General features: G+C 45.7%; 1 protein-coding gene across 1 annotated transcript in view; it reads right to left on the bottom strand.

The window, feature by feature from the left end:
* Window positions 1-23,033, bottom strand: part of Disc1 (disrupted in schizophrenia 1) — a 352,530-nt gene that overhangs the window by 201,474 nt on the left and 128,023 nt on the right. The window contains exons 7-8 of the mRNA XM_023700878.1: window positions 11,123-11,177; window positions 6,261-6,363 (exon numbers count right to left, since the gene is read on the bottom strand). Of these exons, the coding sequence (XP_023556646.1) occupies window positions 6,261-6,363; window positions 11,123-11,177 (158 nt within the window). The remainder of the gene's footprint in view (window positions 1-6,260; window positions 6,364-11,122; window positions 11,178-23,033) is intronic.

Raw genomic sequence — 23,033 nt, 5'->3', positions numbered from 1 at the left:
TTACAAAGTGAACTTCAAAAGCAATCAGAGCTAATAATACATAACTGAAATAGTTTCCTTGTTTGGCAACTGACACAGTCTATTTAATTTACTTTAAATAAATTATGTAAAAAGGGATATTTTCTTAAAAACTTAAGATGATATATATGTATTGGTTGAGTATCAAATATTCACTGAGAAGAAAATGGAAATTTAAATACATGCTTCAAATTTTTTAAAATCTATTTTCACTGTTCGATATATAAAATTCATTCAGTTTTGTACTTATTTAGAAAAATCTTGTTTCTCTCTGCTTCCTTTTCCTCTCTTTCTCCTTTTCCTTTGTCTTCTCCCTTCTCCTTTCCTTCCTCTTTCTCCAGCTCTTCATTGCTACCTGTGTAAACCAGGGAAGGCGCCTTCCTGCTCAAGTTCTACAGGCAAGCATGCTTGGCCTGGCTAACTCTCAGGGTAGTGTACTGAACTTGAACCTTCCATCAGAAGAAGGTTTTAGGGGCTGAGGAGATGGCTCAGTGGAATAAGCGCTTCCCTGGCAAGCGCAAGGGTCTGAGTTCAATCCCTGGTTCAAGAAGAAGAAGAGGAAGAAGAGGAAGAAGAGGAGGAAGAGGAGGAAGAGGAGGAAGAGGAGGAAGAGGAGGAAGAGGAGGAAGAGGAGGAAGAGGAGGAAGAGGAGGAGGAAGAAGAGGAAGAGGAGGAAGAGGAGGAAGAAGAGGAAGAAGAGGAAGAAGAGGAAGAAGAGGAAGAAGAGGAAGAAGAGGAAGAAGAGGAAGAAGACGGTTTTCCTCCAGACAATAGAACTCAAGGTCAGGTGCTGAGAGCACTAGTCAGATGGTGCAAATTATACATGAAGCCACAGAGGTGCTGTAGGGCGTCTGCCAATAACAAGTGTCCTGAGAGCAAGACTCCTAGTCATGGGTCAAACCAACAGGCCTGAGATCACCCAGCAGGGAGAAGTTTCCTATTAGGGTGGGTTGCCAGCTACTCTGAGACTGTGCTCCGGTTTGTCTGTTCTTCTCTCAGAGCAGATAGACAGCAGAGTGAGTTAAGCAAGCAAGACTCTCAGGCACATTTTTGGAGAGGGAGGCAAGGCTAAGGTCAGAACACAGCTCTAAATCCTGCCCTCAGCTCAGGGCCACCAGCTAGGTGTCAGGTGGGCAGCTCATATGTGCACACCAGGTAGCTCCCCACAGGGGAGAAGAGGCAGAAATGTGGGCCTATCTGCATTCACCCTGTGCCTGGGAAGGCAGCTACAATGAAGGGAACAGCCCAGGGCACCTCTGGCTGGCACCATAGCTCCACCCTTGTGAACATTACAACCACCTAGAAACCTATTGAGTTCTTGTGCCCAGGCCAATCCCAGAGACTCCCTGAAAGGGCCTGAGTATACCTGTTTTAACTTCCCCAAGTGATCCTAATGCATAATCAGAAAGAACCACGGATTGGAGGCTCCAAGAATTCAAAGCTCCTTGAAAAGCACAGCTATGCACGAGGAGTCCTTTGTAGGAGAAACACGAAGATGGCCACACCGCAGCACCCCCAGAAGGAGCCCACACACTGATTAGTATCACAGATACACCCAACAGATGGCCCCGTGTGGGTGTCAGCCAACAAGTACAGAGCTTAGGGCTTCCTGTCCTGACCATCTCTAAGCAACATGGCAACAATAACACCCACCTTTGCTGTGCTCTTCCCCCAAACCAGTCTCTGCTAAACAACATAAGACCCAAGACAGAAACAGACCAGGATGTGGCTGAGACGAACAGCATCCTCCAGATAGTTGAAACTCCTGGAGCAGTGGTTCCAGCCTGGTCATTACTTAGAGAATCTGTTGTTCACGGCAAAATGAAATCAGGAGTGTTGCATGTGATGTGTTACTACTGTCACATCAACGCTGCATATAACCCACCATGGAGGACAGGTCATGGCTTTCCAAGTGGCTCTTGTCAGTGTGTACATCACTGCATACAAACAGGCCAAGGCAACTCTCCTGATAGTCAGCAGTGACCAACCTGTGTGGAATACCTGCGCAGCCTTCTCCTCCTTTTCTTTGCCAATCTCCTAGGTAAGCCCATGAGTTCCTGTTCCACACATCCCACAGCCAGACAAGGCTTCCTAAAACCTGGCTTGGGTTGTGTCAGTGCCCCAGACACAAAGCTTGTACCAGGCGTGGAGGCACACACCTGCAATGCTAGCACTCAGGAGACCGGGGCAAGAGGATCGCCAAGTTTGAGGCCACTCTGGGCTACATAATGAGTTCAAGACCTGAGTGACATAGCAAGACCCTATCTGAAAGAAAAAAAAAGAAAAAAGAAGAAGAAGAAGAAGAAGGAGGAGGAGGAGGAGGAGGAGGAGGAGGAGGAGAAGAAGAAGAGAAAAGCAACCTTGCAATGGCCTCTTGGTGTTCTTCTCCTCTGCTACAACTCAGAAGAATGTCCTGAATGTCCTGGTCCCAACACAGAGTAACAAGTTCATGACTCTGGCAGCACTGACCCTGTGCTTGAGTCTGCACACACTCTTTCTCTGAGTCACACACATCTGGCCCTGGCATCTCCAGCCCTGCTTTCCTGGGGCTGGTCCCAGAGGAGCAGGGGCTTCACCATCTTCTGTGCCATGTTTAGCACAGGACCTGGAACCAGCCAAGGCATTTAGCAGGTGCTCAGTGATGCTTCTGATAAAATAAGTCAGGACATTTTCTCTGACTGAAAAGCTCTGACCATATCTTTAGTTCTCAGACTCCTTCCAGCTTATGTGACACTGTAGCCTTCTGGACATGGCCTCAAAACTCTTTGACATCCCATTGAGAGCAACCATCTTCATCCCTTTTCTGTGACTTGGGGGCTCAGGACAGGGCTAACAAAATAGGATGGAGGTAGCACAAAATGATTTCTTAAATGTGCCCCCTGGATTTTTACCATTCCTCCTCTGAGGTGGCACCTATTTTTGTCTCCTGAATGTGGGCTCAACTTGGTGACTTCAAGTTGCTAGAGCAGACGTGACCATGTGTGGTGCTGGAGGTTAAGTGTTCAGGGGCTCTGTCACTCAGATCTTGTTTGCTTGTGCTCTGAGCACTTAGTCTGGGGAACCAGCTGTTGTGTTGTGAAGGAACCTAGCACAGCAGGCATGGTAAGGAACTGAGGCCTCGGTCACAGACACTTAATGACTTAGGGGGACAACTCAACCCAGCTCAGCCTGGCATCCCCACACTGCAGCTTGATGGACAGGGCCCTGAGTACAACCACCCAGTCAAGTGGCTCTGGGTTCCTGACCTCAGAGACTGTGAAGAGCTAATAAATATCTGCTGCTTCAAGCTATGATGTTCTTGGCGTGATTTATTGTGCATTAATAGAGATGCATTCCAATGTTTTTAGCACAGGCCTTAAGGAATAAGAAGTTGCCACTTCCTCCCTCTTGAGATGCTCTGGAAACCTAGTAGCCACAACATAAGGAAGCCAAACTGACTGTAGAGGGGCCATGTGGCAAGCGGCCAAAAGCCAGACCCCTGCCAGTCACATGTGTGCAACATCTTGAAAATGGATGCTTCAGCCTTCACTGGGCCAGCCCCTTTGGCCTGTCAAGCCCTGACCAGGCTGCAGGCGCATGGGTAAAAGAGAAGGTTGGTGACATTTTCAGCCATTAAGTCTTGAGGTGGTTTATTACAGAGCAACAGATAGGGCAAACAGAAACAGGTCTTGGCATCTGGCTGTGGGGAGCCACTGTAACAAAACCCTACAGCGGAAGCATTAACTTTGGGAACAGGGGGCAGGTGAAAGCCTAACCAATAAGTTTAAGGAACTCTGCCAGCAAAACTCAGAGAAGACTTGATGTGAACAGAGCTTCTGTGCTGGGCCTGACAAGCCAACCAAAACGGAGTGACTAGCCCCAAAAGCCCATAGCACCAGCTGAAGCTCAGTTGTTCTGACTTCCTAAGAAACTGGAAGAGAAAGAATAGCCAAATTCCCAAGCAGTACAGTTTTAGCCAGCATAATAAGGAAGGTCCATCTGCTCTAACCCTTACAAGGAAAGTAACTTCCAAATGGCCAATCCACTATTTGTTCTGTCTTGCTTTTCTCAGCCTATAAAGCCAAACTTCCTGCTCAACTAATCGGAACACTTATTCTTTCTTTTTTCATAGAATGAGGTGTTGCCTCATTCTGGAATTGTAAGCAAAAGGGAGCTTGATCTTTAAATTTGTTACAGTTTTGTCTTTTGACAAGGCTAAAAGGAAAGAAAAATCTGATTGAGAGTTGGAGGAAAGAGGATCCTTGAAATGTAGTGGCAAAAAGTCACTGGGTTATCATCAAGGGTGCAGAAAAGTACTCTAATAAATGTAATCAAGCTGCCAAGGAGATTTCCAGGCTGACGGCAGACGCTCTTGCTGGCTCCTTGCCACTGCCTGTGACAACATGCAAGGGGAGAGATGAATGAAAGAATAAGCTGCTAACTCTAACAGGAGTGAAGACTCACTAGGTTTGAAAATAAAACGATTTCTATTTCTAGTCTCTGCAGATGGCAAATGATTATCAAATTAAGAAAGGGCTTCAGGCCATCAGCGGAATCCAGGATGGGTCTGTAAACCTGATACAGTGACCCACAGATACTTGTGGATAGACAAAAATCCCACTAAGGTTCTCTCGAGGACACCCGTAGGAGTGTGAAATAGGGCCCCTGGGCATCCCAAGGGCTGTCCTCAGTGAGCCCGGAGGAGTCCAAAGCACAGAGGGGCTTCTCTCGTCCTCATCACTGTGGACTTTGTCTGAGTCCAGGATCTGTCAAGCTGAAGGTACTTGAGGAGGGGACAGCGCAGATAGCATTATTGCATATAGAAGATGCGAAAGAAAGGAAACAGCCAGCCCCCAGCACAAGTCCCAGGACAGTTACAAAGGGAGAGGCGGCCAGCCAGAGAGCACCAGCAGAAAGTGAGGCAAGCCAAGGGCTCAGCCTGTTAGAGCCATAATTAGCTCAGCTCTGCAGCACCCAGCGAGGCCTCACCGATTTTCTCAGCTGGCCAAAGAGCTAAAACAAAACTCGGGCCCGTCTGTAACATAACATCGAAACAATCTGCTCTCCCTGAGATTCTGTAGAGATTATTCACACTGGAGCAAGGGCTATTTGTGAAGCCTGCATTCCACCTTCTTTCCCTCCGGGCTTCACAGAGACTCACCCACCTGTATTCCTGGGGAAGATATACTGACAAAGGAAGGCAAAAACCCTAACTCAGAAGCAAAGTTGTACTCAATCTTCTTTTTTCCCCTCAGCAAATGGAGCCATAATTCCAAGTAAGTGACATGTGGAGCTGTTAAGACCCAAGTGCCGTGCACACACAGTGATGTTCTGCGGGTTGTAAATGGCACAAGAGGCAACGCCAGGGACCAATTTGCTCGTTAGCTGCCAACATCAGTGTTTAATGATCTGAAGAGCAGAAGCTGCCAATTACTGTATTCCTTCTTAAAACACCATTTAAAACCCATACATATAATTATTATACCTTTCTATTAAAATTTTATGAGTCCTCTGAAGCTGACGGGCTGCAGCCTCATTCAACCTATAAATCTCGGAGAACTCTTTGAGGCTGTCATTCCATAACTGGGTTAAAAATCCATCGATCACACACTGGGGAGCCTGGACTCCAGCCCCTGAGCTGCCACTGCTTGAGTAACAAGCAGACACAACCAAAAGATACATCCTGAGGTGTCACTGTCCCCATCTGCCCATTGAGATCACAGTCTCTCCCTCACCTACAGCTAATATGAAAATCACATAAAACAACAAATACAGCGGAATGTTTAAAAGCGCTATTCAAACGAGGATATAAGGTACTATTTTTGAGGGCTTGGGTTTTCAACCTACTAATTGATGGGAAAATATATCCTTTAGTAACTTCCCAGTTATAATGTTCTCAGCAGTTCCCAAGTTGTACGATGGAACTTCCACAGGTGCCCATCAGCGTGTCTTACCTTCCCTTCCTCCCCTGGGGGTAGGTCTGGCCACATCAGTCACCCACATGGAGCATCCCCAGAGCACAGTGCTGTAGGAGTCCCAGCCCAAGAGCAGCACATCTGCTGTCGAAACCCTGGGGAGGTAGAAGCACAGGGGTCCCCCATGCAGTGCTCACTGACCCTCCAGAGAGAAAGTGGGTCAGCCCATTACCTGGGCTGTAGGGAAGCCCCCCAAAAGCTGGAGCTGTTGGAGCATGACAATACCAATGGAAGGCAAAGGGAGGTGGTGGGTTGGTGGCTGTCACTATCGAGGCCATCAGCAGTTACCTGATATGGCAAGCATTTTGGCTTCAAGCAAGGCCAGAAGCTGGGTCTCAAGGTCACTGACTCTCCTCCTCAGGGTGCTGCAGAGTTTCTCGCCCATGCTCACCTGCAGGGAGGGACATCCTAGAGTCAACACCTACTGCACAAATCAGAATCAGAGCAGCCAGGAACGAAACTGGTGCGTGATTAAGAAGGGTGATTAGTCCCTAATAGCAGTGGGTTATCCGTAGGACCGGCAGCGTCAGAAGCTATTGACTTGAGCCTTTTCCAGCTCAGCATATTAATATGGCTTTACTTTATATACCTCGTTTTTATACTTTTCTGCTGGATGGTTAAGACCAAGATAAAGCAGGACCTATATAACAAGAAATGTAACTTTTGTATCTGATAAGGTCAGTCAAGTCCCTTCAGGATTTATCCTGAAACCCTGTACTGCAGTTGGTAGATCCTGTGTCAGTATCAGCCATGTTCTAATAGTGTTTGTGGACAGGATATCCTGTCTGCATCTTGTACAATGAATAACCACTAAGACAACAATATGAAATGTATTAATTATTGAAGCTGTGCTAGTAAGTGGTTTTGAAAATGTCTCATTGCTATTTGTTTCTCAATAAAATTATTTTTTAGAAAAAAGGTAAAGAAGAAGAAGGAGGAAGAAGAGGAGGAGGAGGAAGAGGAGGAGGAGGAGGATTAAAGACGGTACACGTGATATGCCCCTCAGTGTAATTCACAATAACTGAGTTCTGGAAACAGCCTAGATACACATGAATAGATGGATGGATGAAGAAGACGTGCTATATACACACAAAAGAATATTATTTAATCATGTAGAAGAATGAAATCCTGTCCTTTGCAGGAAAGTGGATAGGGCATGAGACCATCCTTCTAAGTGATACAAGACAGATGCAGAAAGTTGTGTTGCAGTTTCTCTTACACTATGGGAAACTGAACATGTGAATGTGAAAATGAATAAAATAAAGGAGAAATGATAGGAAAATACAAGGAGACTCTTAAAGATGGGGAAGGGGAACAGGAGAAGGGAAAGGTGAGGGAGAGGGAGGAAAAGAGATTGGAAATGAATTCAGTTATGTTATATGCATATACCAGCCTCCCAAAATTATTCATTTTAGTGCAAACAAGCACTAATTTAAAAGGGGGGGTAATAAAGAGCGTTGGGAGGGACAGCTTAGCAAGGAAGATAGGGAAGAAAGGGGATATGGAGGGAGAAAGGAAAGCAAAAAAAATAAGGAAGGGGAGAGGAAGAAAGCAGGAGGAGTAAAGGAGGAAGGCTGACACTGGTGTCCCAGAGCTCGTCCTTAGACCCTCTCAGCATAGGGCAACACAAACTGTTGTGCACTCAACAACAAAAAACACCACAGCCACAATAATTTGGTCACTTTTACTTTCTGTTTTCCTGGGCCTTTGCTTTCTACTTCTTGTAGGAGAGAAACACCCTCCTTTCCTCCCTCCCTCACACTCCTGCTGACTGTCTGCTCAGCTGTTTCCTGGGAAGAAAACCCTTGCCAGTCACAACCCCAAATAGCAGGTCCCCTCCCTCCCTCTATCCTAACCCTAAGCTGACATGCCCTTTGCTTCTTTCTGTTTTCACATTGCCTCTCTCTGGGACTTGGTTCTGTCCCTGGCATACCACAGCAAGCAGTAAATTAAGGTATGGCCTTTGAGATCAAGGTCAGAGCAGCAGGCTAGATTTAATTACTAGAAGATGCTCTCTAGGGAAAGTTGGAGGGCAGATACCTGCTGGCAAGTCAGATTTAAAAAATAGACAAGTAACCCTTAGACAGGTTTGCAGGTTTTATCATTTATTTTCCCATAACACTGCAAACATTTCCTACATTTTTCTTTGCATTTCAAAAATAATAAAAATCGAAAACTGGTATCTCATTTCCCAAATGTCTTTATCTTTTATTTTGTTTAAGGCTGAAGCTATATATTTTTCTGTTACATACACTCAGGCTAATGAGGTACATAGAGATATTTCCAATTCAATAAAAGCATGGTTTTAATGGGAATAAAAATGTCTTTGGAGATATATTTGGGGATGGTCCACAAAGGATGTTACCTAGAAGCACCATTCTTCTTGCCAAAAATTTGAAATTCTATTCAAACACTAAAATTAACCCATTTGGATTCATGCAGCCCAAGGAAAACATAAAATTTAATTTCCCCAGAGCAATCCATGGTTTGCGGGATACCAGCGGCTTAAATATTTTGCTTATCACAGACCAAAAAGAGGTTATTTTTAGAATCAAAGGCAGCCTCACCCACTCCTGCCTGGAATTCTCCACTGCTTCTCTGTGGACCTGCGTGTGCTCTTTCCCACTCTGTATGTCTAGAAAACCCTCTCTACACAAAGGCACAGTTGGGTGGCCTCTAAGCCACAGCCTACACCAGCAAGGCTGTATCTGTGTACACACATGTCCACAGTAATTATTTCCAAGACCTTCCCAGTGGACCTAAGACCTGTCAGGATGCCAGAGCCAGAAGTGAAGAGAAAGATGTCCTGAACACCTTCCCCCAAGCTGACTCTGTGCTCAGTGATGGATGCTTTGCTCCTCGGCCTGTCTATCTAAAGCTGTCATGAGATGTCTGAAGATATTTCTGTTAATTCTTTAACAACAGCCAGAAGCCTTAGGTCTCATCCAATCTATGTCCAAAGTTTCTGATTTTAGTTAACAGAATCTGTTAATAATAATTGGGTCAGTTTCTCCTTTGTTGAGCAAATCCATCCTTCAAACTGTCACTATTAATAGGAAACAACCTTCCTAAATTTTCTTATTAAATTGCAAGGCACATTTTCAAGGCTCTGCTCGATGTAATCTACTATCTTCTATTTCTTCCATCTTATTTATACCTTAATTACCATGGGTTTGAGAGTTGAAGAAAGGTACCAAGTACATCTCTCCCTTTCTTAAAGAATGGCAGGTGTGTGTGTGTGTGTGTGTGTGTGTGTGTGTGTGTGTGTGTATGAGATAAGTACTCACCATAGTGCATCTTATTGAGAGCAGAGAAAAGGTGTTTGTGCAACTGTGTAGCTGGCAGATTTTCTTTGGTCCCTGTGGGCTCATTCCTGTGTGGGCACACGTACAGGCCCACCATACCCATGTACACACTTCAGGAAATTTGTTTCTCCCAATTTACAAATAAAATGAGACCCTGAGGATCTCATTATCAAATGGAGATTTTACATTTGCATTTTAAAATCTAAGACAAAAGCTCCTTAATTTTGCAGAAAAGCAAATTAATAAGCCTGGTTTGGGCACGTTAGAGATGGGGTGGGTGATGGTTTGAATGTTCGTGTCCACCCCAAAGTTTGCATGTTGAGATACTTAGCATTAGTGGGCTGGGCTAAGACAGGAGGGGCTGAGAGGAGATGAGCCACATGGATGGAGCCTCATCATGGGCCAGTGTCCTGACAAAAGGCTGCAGAGAGCTCTGCCCCTTCCCACCATGTAAGAATATAGTGAGAAGTTGGCCACCCAATAGTCGGAAGGGGCACCCCTCTGGCACCCAGCCATGCTGTTCCCTGACCTCATCCTTCCAGCTATGAGAGCTGTGAGAAATGATGTGGACAAAGCCACCAACCTGTGGTACTCTACTATGGAGAAACAAGTAGACTAAGATAGCAGGAGTATCTTGGCAAACCCAAGGTGTTAAGAAAAGCTAAAGGGGGTCATGGTGTGGCCCTCACCCTCCTCCTGACTTTGAAGGATCATCACAGGAGGCTGCCAGAGACATGGGCCAAGCTCCAAGACTTCCTGGGCACCTGACCCTGGCACCATCTTACAGACACCACTTGCTCCTGTTTGGAAGACGTCTTTACCCAAGTATTACCCATCAGTCCTGCTGCTGGGTGGCCATCCACTACACCCCCAGGTGTTGTCTTAGAAACAAGGGAGTCAGAAAAGGGTGAGGCAAGGGCCAAGTGACTGTGGACATGCCTGCTAACAACACACCCTGATTACAGTTAGCTATAGATATTAAAGGGCCTTTGGCACCATTCCCCTTCCAGGACCAAGGTTCTACTTCCCTGCTATGAGAACAAAAAGATATTTGTCCCTGGCCAGTGGGCTCTCTGCTCAGCAACTGTTCTGTGTCTTAACCATCTTAGAACCTCCAGTTTACGATGCCTATGCTGACGAGAAGCCCATGATGCCTATGATGAGGGATTCAGGACCAGCCCTTAGGGTGGGGTTAGGGCAAAGATTAGGGGACCTAGCAATAACTCAGAGTAACTGATGCTACCACTCAGCCATCAACAGCTCGGGCAGGCATGACCGTAGGGGACAGGTTTTGTAAACTGTGGTTAGCCCAAACCGCCAGGACAAGGACTCTTCAATCTAAGTGACGGTGCCCTCAAGGAATGCTGAGGGAATCTTCATTACACACTCCAAGATCTTGCTACAGATGTACAAGTGGCAGATAAAATAAACAAAATGACCCTCAAGACAAATGAAACCTTTTTTAAAACTCCCAAACATTCATCTCCTATAGCATTTCCATGTGTAAAGGGCCGAAACAACACCCTCATAAGAGGAAAAGTAGGCAACTTTGTGTAGTATTCCTTTCTAGAGGCATTTCTAAGCAAGGTGTTTGATGTGCACAGCAGTAGTCCTGCCCTATGCCTGAGTGGCAACCCCTTATGAGGCCACAGTCAGGCTGGTCCATGCTAGGCAAGCACAGGCCAAGCCCTCCATGCAGACAGCAGCCCCCTCACCAGGCTCTCTGGCTCATCACAAAAGCCATGAAATGGAAAATGCTCCCTTTCTTCTAGAGCCCAGGTAGCCTGTTATGTAGACATCAAACTCATAGACTTATTTGGAAAATGGGAATATAAAGGTACTTACTTTGCTGGTGATTTCTTTAAGTGACAAGTTCAGGACTTTTATTCTTTCCCGAAGGCTAGAAGAGTTAAAAAGAGGACATTGGTCTTTTTGTTAACCACAGGTAGACAACTACACATACAGGACAGTAAGTAAATCAGTGACCCTTCTATCACCCAAGAATGGAAGAGGAGCAGTAGGGAAGTGATATGGCATTAACATTTGTCACTGGGAAGCAGACCTTTCCTCCCTGGTGTTTTACCTCAGCTGGTGTTACAATCTGTCAACCTTCCCAGAGTATGCATCTCCTGATACTGAGAAGATAGACCTAGGAGTGTTCCCAGCAGTAAAAGATTCAGATCTGATTTCTACAACCACCTTGGAAGGATGGTTTACACAGGAAGCAGATATCTATGTGGGTTCACCATCAATTCAACAAACATGTACCAAATGTCCTCTGCACCCAGCATCACCAAGAGCACGTTGCAGACACACGTGTATAAAGCAGGTATGACGTAACACCCTTGCTCTCTGGGCCCTTGCTCTGCTTCTTTTCTCCTCAGTACTTTTGCCTTCTCATGTTTGTTTATTCATGCACTATCTCCCCCGACCCCCGAACACAAGTCCCATGTGGGCATCAGCGACCTGCTGTGTGCACTCTCGCAGCCCCATCACTGGAAACAGTCCCCGGAGCCCATTAGGGAGCACTCGGCCCTATCTGTAGCATGCATGGGTCATCCAAGATTCCTGTCTTTGTCTCAAGGCTGTGTCTTAGGGGAAAAGAAACATGTGCAGGTGATCAACTAAAACATAAAGCAAGATGAAACAACTACTCCAATGAGAAGAGAAACCCAATACTAGGAGGACCCCACTAACTAAAACCTGCCCTGGGAGAATACAGACAATGGAGACAAGAGTTTAGGAGTAATTTAGAAATGTAGAGTGCTTGCTTCAGCAACACATATACTAAAATTACAAATGAAGGGACAGGAAGCAAAGCTTACTAGAAGACACAGAAAGTGAGTTAGGTTTCAGTAAAGAAAGGAAAGAGAATGAGACTGCAGGAGAAGATGAATCTAACAGATCCAAATGGCTCACAGGTGAGCTGTGACAGAGTGAAATAGGAGCAATTACTTGCGGCACGGTGGGAGGGAGGAAAGGAGCAAAAGAAGGAGAGGAAGGGAGGGAGGGAAAGCCTGATAGCATCTGGCTTGCATTTTTAAGAAAAGAGGACCAAAATAAATATGCTTAGAGTATTTACAATATTATTCAATAGGCGTAGAATAGCTTCCATGAAAGTAATTGCTAAAGGATGATCAGGCCAAGTTCTTCTCGGTATTATGTGCCAGGCTCAGGTCTGAGCTTTCTCCTTCAGGCAATGGGAAATCATTCTGATTTCAAGCAGACGAACAATATGAAAGAGAACCTTGTGGAGGTGGAAATGTAACTCGGAGGCACTATGAAGGGCAATTCGGAGAAAGAAAATCCAACGTGACAAAGCAAGAAGGCACCCCATCAGGAAGCCAGTTGGCATAGGGTATGGGAGCTATAGGGTATAAGAGATGGGAAGGGAAGGGACAAAGGGCTGGGAAGAGAGGCTGCAGAGAAATGACAGCTTCTGGTCTAGTGCCTCTCAAGTATTCAGGATTTATTTGTTCTTCTGTATCTGAGGGGCCACTGGCATCAAGAACTCAGCACAAAGGTACAGCCTCTGACCTCAACCACATGCTCACCGCTGCTAGAAGCGAGAGGCAATGTTCTCTTTGGTCTGATCAAAATACATGGTGAACATTTAAATTCTTTAAACTTTTTGTGGTGAAAGACACATTGCCCTCACTTCAAACACACATTCCCATCGCTGTTCCCAGTTTTGGAGGCAGTTCTAGAAGTCCTCCTTCATGAGTGTCTTCAGTAGCGCTGTCATGTCTGCCTTCATGTCCTGAAACAAGTCCAAATGTTACCTTTCATGGTCACTGTAACTTTAAGGAAGAGCCAGAAGTTGCACGGTGCTAATGCCAATGAATAAGGTGGATGAGGACACACTATCATGACTTTATGGATCTGCCTTTCTGTGGTGCATCACTTGGCAGCAGCATTCACTGTATTTTTTAATCACATTTTGTAAAGACACTCACAAAAGAGTACTTCCAGAACTGCTTCAGAAAGTGAAAAGCAGCACAGGATAAGTGTTTAAAGCAAAAGGGGGAGTGTTTTGAGGAAGATTCATGACAATGCATCTTTTACCATAATAAGTTTTTCTCAACACTCCTTGTATATTTTGATCACTCCTTGTAAGGATGGGAAGAAGGAGCTTGATAAGAAGTGCTCTTCCAAAGAGGAAGTTGGCAGTTTCATGGCATGTGGGAGACGGGTACGGACCACACAATCATAACATGGTTGCAAAATACAGTAAGAGCTAACCTGCAAAGTTGTTGGATTTTGTTGTTCTCTGAATGTGAGAAGTTCTTTGAGACATTGCCCCCTCCACAATTTGTGATTTCTGCATACCTGGCACGTAAAGACCTGGGAAGCAGTTCAGGCTTCCGTCATGCTGACTAGCCCCCTTGGGGCCTCCTCTCAAAAGAGGCAGATCTTCCAGCACGCCTGAAATTGACCCTGATGGAGGAGCTAAGCCTGGTCCAGGGCTTAGTGGCACAAAATGCTTCTGAATTCAGGAGTCACTGTCTCAAGAACCATGAGTGTGCCAATGGGAACTGTTGCAAACAACCTTTGGAATTCTGCCTGCTGATTCCAGATCTGGTGGGGTGGAGAGTGGGTCTTCTGAGAGCAGGTAAGTCTGAGCATCAAGTTCACATGGAAAGTAAGGCACCTTGGCTATCAGCAAGAGGAGGACAGGGCATGTGGAGCCCTGAAGGAGGTCTGCCTCTGTTGGGACTACACCACCTGGTAGCTGGCACTGCTTTCCAAACTCAAGTCCTTCCTTGGACAGAAAAGTGCTCTCCTTTGCCAGGCTCACGGGAGTCCACTGAACTAATACATTTTTAATAAACATCTCACCACATAATTGAACCTGTATGAGCATTTAATAGTGTATTACTAATAAGTATTCCCAAACACGCACAAAGACGAATGCATACATTGACAATTAAGACAGAGTGGGTTCTCTGTCTGATACTAAAATTTAGCTGGCCCAAATGGCAGTGCCTCTAGCTAATGCCCAAGATACAAATAAAAATCAGGCCAAGCATCATCTTTCTGGGAGTGAAGTTCAGAGCTGGCCTTATCCTAGAATGAAAATTAGTCTCCTCTCAAATATCCATGTGAGAGGAAAGAAGTAGTGATGCAGATAATTGAATGCATTATCTTTTATTTGATTTGATTTATATTTAATTTATTTAACTTATACCATATTACTTTTTCAGTAATTTACCTTCCTAATTATGTTTTGCTCAAGCTAATACTAACATTAGTTGCATCCCTGGGGTATACACACAATGAAAGCTGTGGGGTGGATAGAAGAATATGAATAATCTATGTCCTATGTTGATGGCTTCCAAGCTTTTTTTAGTCGCAGACCTTTCTCAAATCAAGTGTTACACAGAACTGTAATACATACTGTAGATACCAGGGGACTGCTTCTCGTAGGAGAAGGGTGTCTGGACCAGGATGCAACTATGTTACACCAGCCCAGCACACATCCAGTGCTGCTTACTGTCACACTGTGCTCCACAGGTCATTATTTCAGGAGAAGAAATATAAATTGAATGCCATGATATTAGACCATGTAAAAGTTTCTGAGAGTCTTACATATATCAGTGATTAAAACTAGTTCCCATGTCACACTAAGATTACATATTGCTCCTGACAAATAACAACTTGCTTCTCAGATCAAATCATGCTATATCCGGGAAGAATACACACAGCCCACACAGATTAGCGGCTATGCTGTGGCAGACACACCAGACCTAATTTACGGAAATGACTACCTTCATTCAAAACAGCTGCCCTAGGAATAATGGAGCCAAGCATTGATTGGATGCTTATTTTGCACCAAGAACTCTTCCATATTTTACCTGATGGGTTTTTAAATCCTTACTTTTTCTCTCTGAATAGGAGCTATGTAATTATACCCACATTTCCAGAGAAGAAAATGCAGAGACTTAGACAAGCTGCCCAGGATTATCCAGCGGGAGGACTGCGGAGCTGGGCTGGCAATCAGGCAGCCCAGCTCTGCCCAGCTCTGCTCACCTTACTAATGCCGCTCAACTTGCCCCAGAAGTATGAGCTGATATGAAATGTGCTCTATTTGTCCAGCCTGATTTCTGGAATTGTTTTATTTTTTTTTCGTAATTTTATTGAGAAACAAATAGCAATGAGACAGTCTCAAATCAAATTGGTAGGACAGTTTCAATAATTAACACATTGCATACATTCTTCCTAGTAGTTAATTGCTGTACAAGATGCAGACATGATATCCTATTTACAAACACCATTAGAACAAATCCCTCTATTAATTAAGAGAACGTAACTATATAACTATCCTAACAATTTTGAATACACAGATACAAAATGGACATTCATTTATCTCCTTTTTTTGTTAAGTTTCGTTATTTGAATATCTGGAATTGTTTTAGAATCAAGTTACTTTCACAATTCAATCAATATTACCTGTAATAGGTTTTAGAGACAACAACGATGGCAGCGGTGGTGGCGGCATGGCAGAGAAGCAGACATAGGGGGAGGGAAAGCCTTTATTAACTCTAAACACATGGAGAGGGCCAAGGGCAGGGAGATGGCTTGAGACAGGGAGCCTGAGACTTTATGGACGTCTGCCAGGGGCGGAGTTTGAGGGGCGGGTTTAGTGACATATAAGGAGCTGATTGCAGACTCCTTTGTGTGGGCAGGAAAGGTCAAAGGAAGTTGTACCCAGGGCTGGAGAAGGGAAGGAAGAGGAAGTGGCCAATGGGAAGATAAGCTGTTGTTTTAAGGGTTTCAGGCATATTAGACTACCACCATAACAATTCAGCAATTCTTACTAGGGCCATAACCTATCAACTTGTAAAAATGCATCCTTCTTGAAACTCAAACATATAACCAAATTTCATCTCCACAAATGAAACTTGTGGACCATACAGGGAGCTCACATCTACAGCTCATACACAAGGCCAGGAGCAATAGACTAATGGATTGCGTCCTAACCTGCTATCTCAGAGTAATAATGTAACTGAATATTAGGCCACTAAAGAGATAACTAAGTTGAAGTGAGGCCATTAGATTAGGCCCTAACTCAGCCTGATGGGGATCATTGTAAGAAGAGGAAGTGAGGACATAGATGCACTCAGAGGGACAGCCTGCAAGCCAAGGCCAGAGGAACCAACCCCACCCACACCTTACTCTTAAGCTTCCAGCCTCTTGGCTGGAACCCATAAGGTTCATGGTGTAAGCTATCTGTCCATGCTTCTCTGTTACAGCTGTGGGAATCTAAGACACGTGGGTTTCCAATTTCCAATAATCAAATCAATTGTATGAGCTATTAAAAGCCTGCATATGTTTCTCCAAGGTCCAAAAGAAAGAAGCTGCTTCTCCATGCAGCAGCAGCTGGGCCACACTCCTGTGATCAGACAGACAGGCAGGCAGTTTCTTTCCCACTGTGCACAGAGGAGGCAGAGAGTTGCTGCAGTAATTGGTTGGGGCAGAATATGGTGCTCCTGCCTTCAGCCTAGGCACTGAGAAGCAGGTTATGTGAGAGTGACCTTGACAGTTGCTTTTTAATGACACAGGACCCTTTGGTTAGTCAGGAGCTCACCATGGCCTTACTTCAGGCTAGGAAGGAATGGGACACCCTCAGACTTCCTGCAGTTTCACAAAGGAACACTGTTGTGTTTAAAAATGCTAGTGTTGAGCCAGGGGTAGTGGCACACACCTGTAATCCTAGCACTTAGGAAGGCCAAGGCAGGAGGATAGCAAGTTGGAGCCCATCCTGGGCAACTTGTCTCAAAGGGGGAATGGGGACCCAGTATCACACACGTACACAAGCACATACACACGCATACACAAACATCAGTGATAAAAAATAAATCAGTTCGTGCAGGGATAGATTGATCTTCAACAATAACTAGAAAAAATGGAATTTAAGTTAACCCCAATGACTCATACAGATGGGATAAGCCAAGACTTGTCAGGGGCCAGAGAAGGCAACTCTACAGGATGTAGCTCCACCATCTTGGCTCAGTGAGTCTGCAAAAAGCAGCCCTAAGATGAGCAATCTAGCCAAGGACAGAAGACTGAGAATGGAAGCTTCTCCTGCCAGGACACAGCACCTGCCCTCCAATGCACTACATGCTCAGGGCTATTCTTTTTCCCCTCCCTCTCCTCCACCATCTGGTCTCCAGGCTGCTGCCCAGTGAGCCTTGGTAAGGATATCACTTTGCTCTGCTTGAAGCCCTCTCCACCTCCCCTGGGCAAGGCCAAGTTCACAAGGACCATGAAGCCATCTCCCATCACACCTCTGACCTTCTGTCCAAGCCTTCCTTCTGCCCTAGCCACAGGGGCCCCTTGACCACTCCTCAGATCTGCTGTGGCTGGCTCAGGCCTCTCAGCCCAAATGCAGCACCCCCAGACTCCTCCCTGCTGTGAGGTCATCCTTCATGTAGGACCCTCTGATCCAGGCTGGCCTGGTGGTCCCATCTACACCCACAGGCCTCATCCTCTCCTCTGTCTCCCCCATCACGTCCATTGCCTACTAACCTCTTGGACAGTGCCTACCCTCAGTGTATATTGTCCATTTCAGCTTCTTCCATTGGGAAAGCAAGCTCCAGGGTAGCACAGGAACCCTCACTTAAAGAAGTGAGCATTTATGTAGAGGATGATACTCGCATCTTTCTAAGAAACCAGCAAGGCATGGGGGGGGGGGCACCCTCACCTCTGTCGGAGGCACTCAACCCACAAGATGGTAAGCAGCCCCTTTGCTCTTCCCATCTCCTACCACTGCCCCAGGGGGATGGGAGGAAAGGCTACAGCTACCCCAACCCAACGGCTCAGATAGAGCTTTGCATGAAAGAGGGACAAGAGGTAAAGAACATGGAGTTGACTCCAAGACCGCCTGCCTCCTTTCTAAACTGGATAGCTTAATGTTTTCTTTGGCTGATCACTTTTAAGTGGTTTCTTTCCAGGGATTGTTTTAATGATTGAAATGTGTCCCCTTAAAACTCACATGGGAAAGTCCTAACCCATCAAACCTCAGCACGTGACTGTGTTCATTACAAACACATTTAGGTGGAGATAAACTTTATCCCAACATGACGGATGGCCTTCTACAAGGAGCGTTTGGACCCGTGACATGCACAGAGAGATATGGGAAGATGCAGGGAGATAATGGCCATGTGCCTCTTGTAGAGCTATGCTCCTCGCCCTGCCCTCCCACACTTCACCAGCACCTCATCCTGCTACCAGCTGCTAAGCTGCTGCCACCTACATTAACGCATCTCCAGAGCATCTTTTCCTTTGTTCAGGTAAAAGTGCAGAAGGGCTCATGTCTGCCATCTGAACACATGCTCTGTGCTCTTGAGCGAAGTGTGCCCAGAAATGTGGGCATCTTCCTTTTTTTCTCTCTCTTTTTTTTTTTTTTTTTTTTTTTTTGTATTTAGTACAGGGTCTACAGGGTCTCACTACACAGATCAAACTTTTAGTGATCCTCTTGTTTTTAGCCTCCCAAGCACTGGGATTATAGGCATGTGCCACCACACCCAGCCTCAGTCACTGTCTCGCACACCCTGGGGGTGGGGCTGGCACTGCACACCAGGGATTGAACTCCAGTCCCTGCCTCTGCCTAAGCAGGTACTTTAATCCGCTGAGCTAACCATCTTTTCTTCTTGAACTACAACTTTGAAATGAGCAAGGTCAAGAAGCTACCGACCTTGAAGTGTTTTCCTATGTGGAAATCCATGGGCACCTGAACACAACTAAATCCCATATCTCTATCTCTCAGGGAGGGCACTGCTTGCAGATAACTCTGGTGTTCCCACTACTCCTTAGGGACAAAAAAAATCTCACTCCATTCTTTAATTTTTAGTAGTGCTCCATGACTTTGTAGCTACCTGAGGGGAACTCATTCCATTGGGTTACACTGCCACCACAAACCAGCCACAACTGCCCTCAGTACCCAGTCAGAGAGGCCACACTGTGCTCTCAGTGCTGTGCCAAACCAAGACATAACTCCACACCTGCCCCAAGACAGGCCTTGAGGAGAAGTTCTCTCCCTACCTTTACCTGGGCCCCCACTGCCCACGCATGTCCATGGCAACAGCTCGTCAGCACCTCACTAACTCTCTGCCACAGAGTGAACAAGCCACTCTCTCCTGGGGGCTACCTTGTCACCCACAAAGTGAGGCTTTTAAGACTGATTCAGACCTGCTATCCAAGACCCTTTTGCTCTTGCTCCCTCCTAAATTCTTTCACCTTATTTTACCTGTAGAATTCAGAGACTGTAACAAACACATTGGTTATATAAGGTGCCAAGTGGCATTAGTGACAGAGGCAGGAACACAAGCAAGCCCTGGTCTTCATCCCTCAGAGAAGAATGCAGCTGTCAGCCCCTGCCTGCCCAGTGTGTTGAGCCTGCCACCTGTTGGCAGCTGCCTGTCCTGCTGTCCCCACCACCATCCCTGGCCTGTGTTTATGTGGCCAATGCCGAAGGCTCACCTTAGCACAAGGCCCTGGGGAGGGGCGTACTGCTTTCCTCTCCCTCATCTTCCTGCCTCTCTCTCTCCCTTCTCCCTCCCCTCTCCATGTTTAGCAAAGATCAGTTAAAGAACAAGTGGCTGTTACTGAGACAAATTAGAAATGACAGAAAGGGCAAGATGGCAGCCATCTTAGCATGGCTGCTACTTGGGCATGGAATTCAAGAAATAAAATCAAACGCAGGAACCGGCTGACAGTAGCAACCTTGCCAATTACTGCTCAGGCCTCCAACCTCCTGTGAGGACAAATGGGTAAGAAAGTGACAGGGAAAACTGCTTTAGGAAGCAAGGGCTTATCTACTTGACTTTTCCCTCCTAGAAACCTTCTGTCCTCACTGCTGATAATGTCACATGTCACCAGTAGGACATCCAGAGGGCATAGATGACAGAATGCCTTGAATTCTCTGAACTGATCTTGTCAAGACAGGACAAGGCACATGTAGCCACCAGGAGCCAGCCATGCTTTACAGTTCTCAGGATTACCAGAGTTGCTTACCTGTGGCCTGTGCTCCTGGACTGGTGATGTGGCCCAGAGCAGAGGGACACGTACTGAAGACAGGCGTGCCAGCGCCCCTGCCAGCTGTGCCTACCAGCCTAGCAAGGCAAGTCATCTCTATCTAGCTGGACGGACAGAAGCCAGACAGCATGCTGGACACAGGATAAGCTCATTTGTTTTCCCCAGATATGTCATCTTTGGAGGTCTTAGAAGGAATGAATTACAGAAGGACTTTTAATAAATAATGTAGACAAACACCACATATGACAGGAAGAAAATATTTTAGAGAAATTTGGCAGACATAAGGGTCATGAATTTTCTACAAGGGTGAAGTCAATGTATTTGATGCTCACTTTCTGGCTCTGGCAAAGGAGATTCAATGGAAGAACCAAAGCCAGACAAGCCAACAAATGCTATGACTTCTAATCCTCTGATTCTTTCTCTTTCCACAGCTCACATTCATGAGCCCTATCTTTACTGACGCTTTCTCTGAATTCCATGCATCTTGCATCTAAACATTAGGATGCTACACAATTATTCTGAGTTTTATTAATGAAATCCAATGTCTACTGATGCAGTGTATGGTCAGCCTTCCTGTTGCTTAAACAAGATAACTGACATCCATAGCTTAAAGGAAGACAGGTTTATTTGGATCATGGTGTCAGAGTTGGTCCATGGCAGCCTGGCCCTAAGACAGAAGCATCACGGTGGAAGGCTCAGGCAGAGGACATTTAGGAAGCAGAGTGCAAGGGAAGAGCTTGATCAGAAGGGGACAGAGACCGCCCCTGTCACCCACCCAGACACACCTAGGAATGTGCCTTACTAGGTGTCCTTCAAGTCAGCCAAGTTAGCAGTAGAAATTGACCATCACAGAAGAAAACTGATGCTGAGATTCCATAGTTTAAAACTCCATGCATCATCTTAGCAAAACACAACTACAAAATTCAAGCAAATGCTCCTCAAAGGCATGCCAACAAGGAGGGTGCACATCCATGGATTCTGATCTCCTCCAGAGTGAGTTTTCCAGAGCTGGGGGTGCTGATATGGAGAGCAGAGGCTCCCTGACACTGCACTTGCTGGCACTTCCTAACTTTCCAAATGTGCTGGCATAAGGACAAGTGTACACGCACACACCCGTGCCACCTGCGCCCCACCCCATGCCCACTGGAAGATGCTTGGCGTTAAGTCTGGTTCCACCAAAATCACAGCTTCATTCCCAAGTTCTTACCTTGGTATTTGGCTTTTCTAAATACCCCAGTGCTAATTCAACCAAACAGGTGTCACTTGAAAAAACTTTTTCCAAACTGAAACCATAACTTCAGTGTCAAAATCATTTTGACTTATAGACATTTAGATTGTAAGAGATTTCAACTGCTTAATAAAGAAAAAATGAGCCTTTTTGCTGGCGGACACTGCAGAGGAAGCACTGTCAGTCTCTCTTCCAACTACTGTCGTGTCTAAGTCAGAGTCTCTCAAGGAGCCCAAACAGTTATGGAAGCTCTTCATTGGAGGACTGAGCTTTGAAACAACTGAAGAGAGTCTGAGGAGCCATTCTGAGCAATGGGGAACACTCACAGACTGCGTGGTAATGAGAGAGCCGAACACCAAGCGTTCCAGGGGCTTTGGGTTTGTCACTTATGACACTGTGGAGGAGGTGGATGCAGCCAGGAATGCAAGACCACACAAAGTAGATGGAAGAGTTGTGGAACCAAAGAGAGCTGTCTCAAGAGAAGATTCTCAGAGATCAGGTGCCCACGTAACAGTGAAGAAGATCTTTGTTGGTGGCGTTAAAGTAGATACTAAAGAACATCACCTACAAGATTATTTTGAACAATATGGAAAAATCGAAGTGATTGAAATTATAACTGAGACAATGGAAAGAAGAGGGGCTTTGCTTTTGAAACCTTTGATGACCATGATTCTGTGGATAAGATTGTCATTCAAAAATACCACACTGTGAACAGCCAGAACTGTAGCCAAAGAGGTCCAAGTGGTTCTGGAAATTTTGGTGGTGGCCAAGGAGGTGGTTTTGGTGGCAATGACTGTTTCAGAATCGGAGGAAACTTCAGTGGTCAAGGTGGCTTTGGTGGCAGTGGAAATGGCTACAATGGATTTGGTAATGATGGAAGCAATTATGGAGGTGGTGGAAGCTATAATGAATTTGGCAATTATAACAGTCAGTCTTCAAATTTTGGACCCATGAAGGGAGGAAACTTTGGAGGCAGAAGCTCTGGGCTCTATGGTGGTGGAGACCAATATTGTACCAAACCTTGAAATCAAGGTGGCTATGGTGGCTCCAGCAGCAGCAGTAGCTATGGCAGTGGCAGAAGGTTTTAAACACTTCCAGGAAACAAAGCTTAGCAGGAGAGAAGAGCCAGAGAAGTGACAGGGAAGCTACAGGTTAAAACAGATTTGTGAACCCAGCCAAGCACAGTGGTGGCAGGGCCTAGTTGCTACAAAGAAGACATGTTTTAGACAATACTCATGCATATGGGCAAAAACTCGAGGACTGTATTTGTGACTAACTGTATAACAGATTATTTTAGTTTCTGTTCTGTGGAAAGTGTACAGCATTCAAACAAAGGGTTTTAATGTAGACCTTTTTTTTGCAACCATGATGTTGATTGCTAAATGTAATAGTCTGATCATTGGGGCTGGAGAGATGGCTCAGTGGTCTAAAGCACCTACTTAGAACAAGCTTAGCAAAAGCATCAGGGACCGCGGTTCAATCCCCCAGCAC

This window comes from Octodon degus, unplaced genomic scaffold (genome assembly GCF_000260255.1).
Source record: "Octodon degus isolate 3935 unplaced genomic scaffold, OctDeg1.0 scaffold00127, whole genome shotgun sequence".
NCBI lineage: Eukaryota > Metazoa > Chordata > Mammalia > Rodentia > Octodontidae > Octodon > Octodon degus.
Note: the sequence above shows the minus strand (reverse complement) of the source record. Positions and strands in the feature narration are given on the sequence as shown.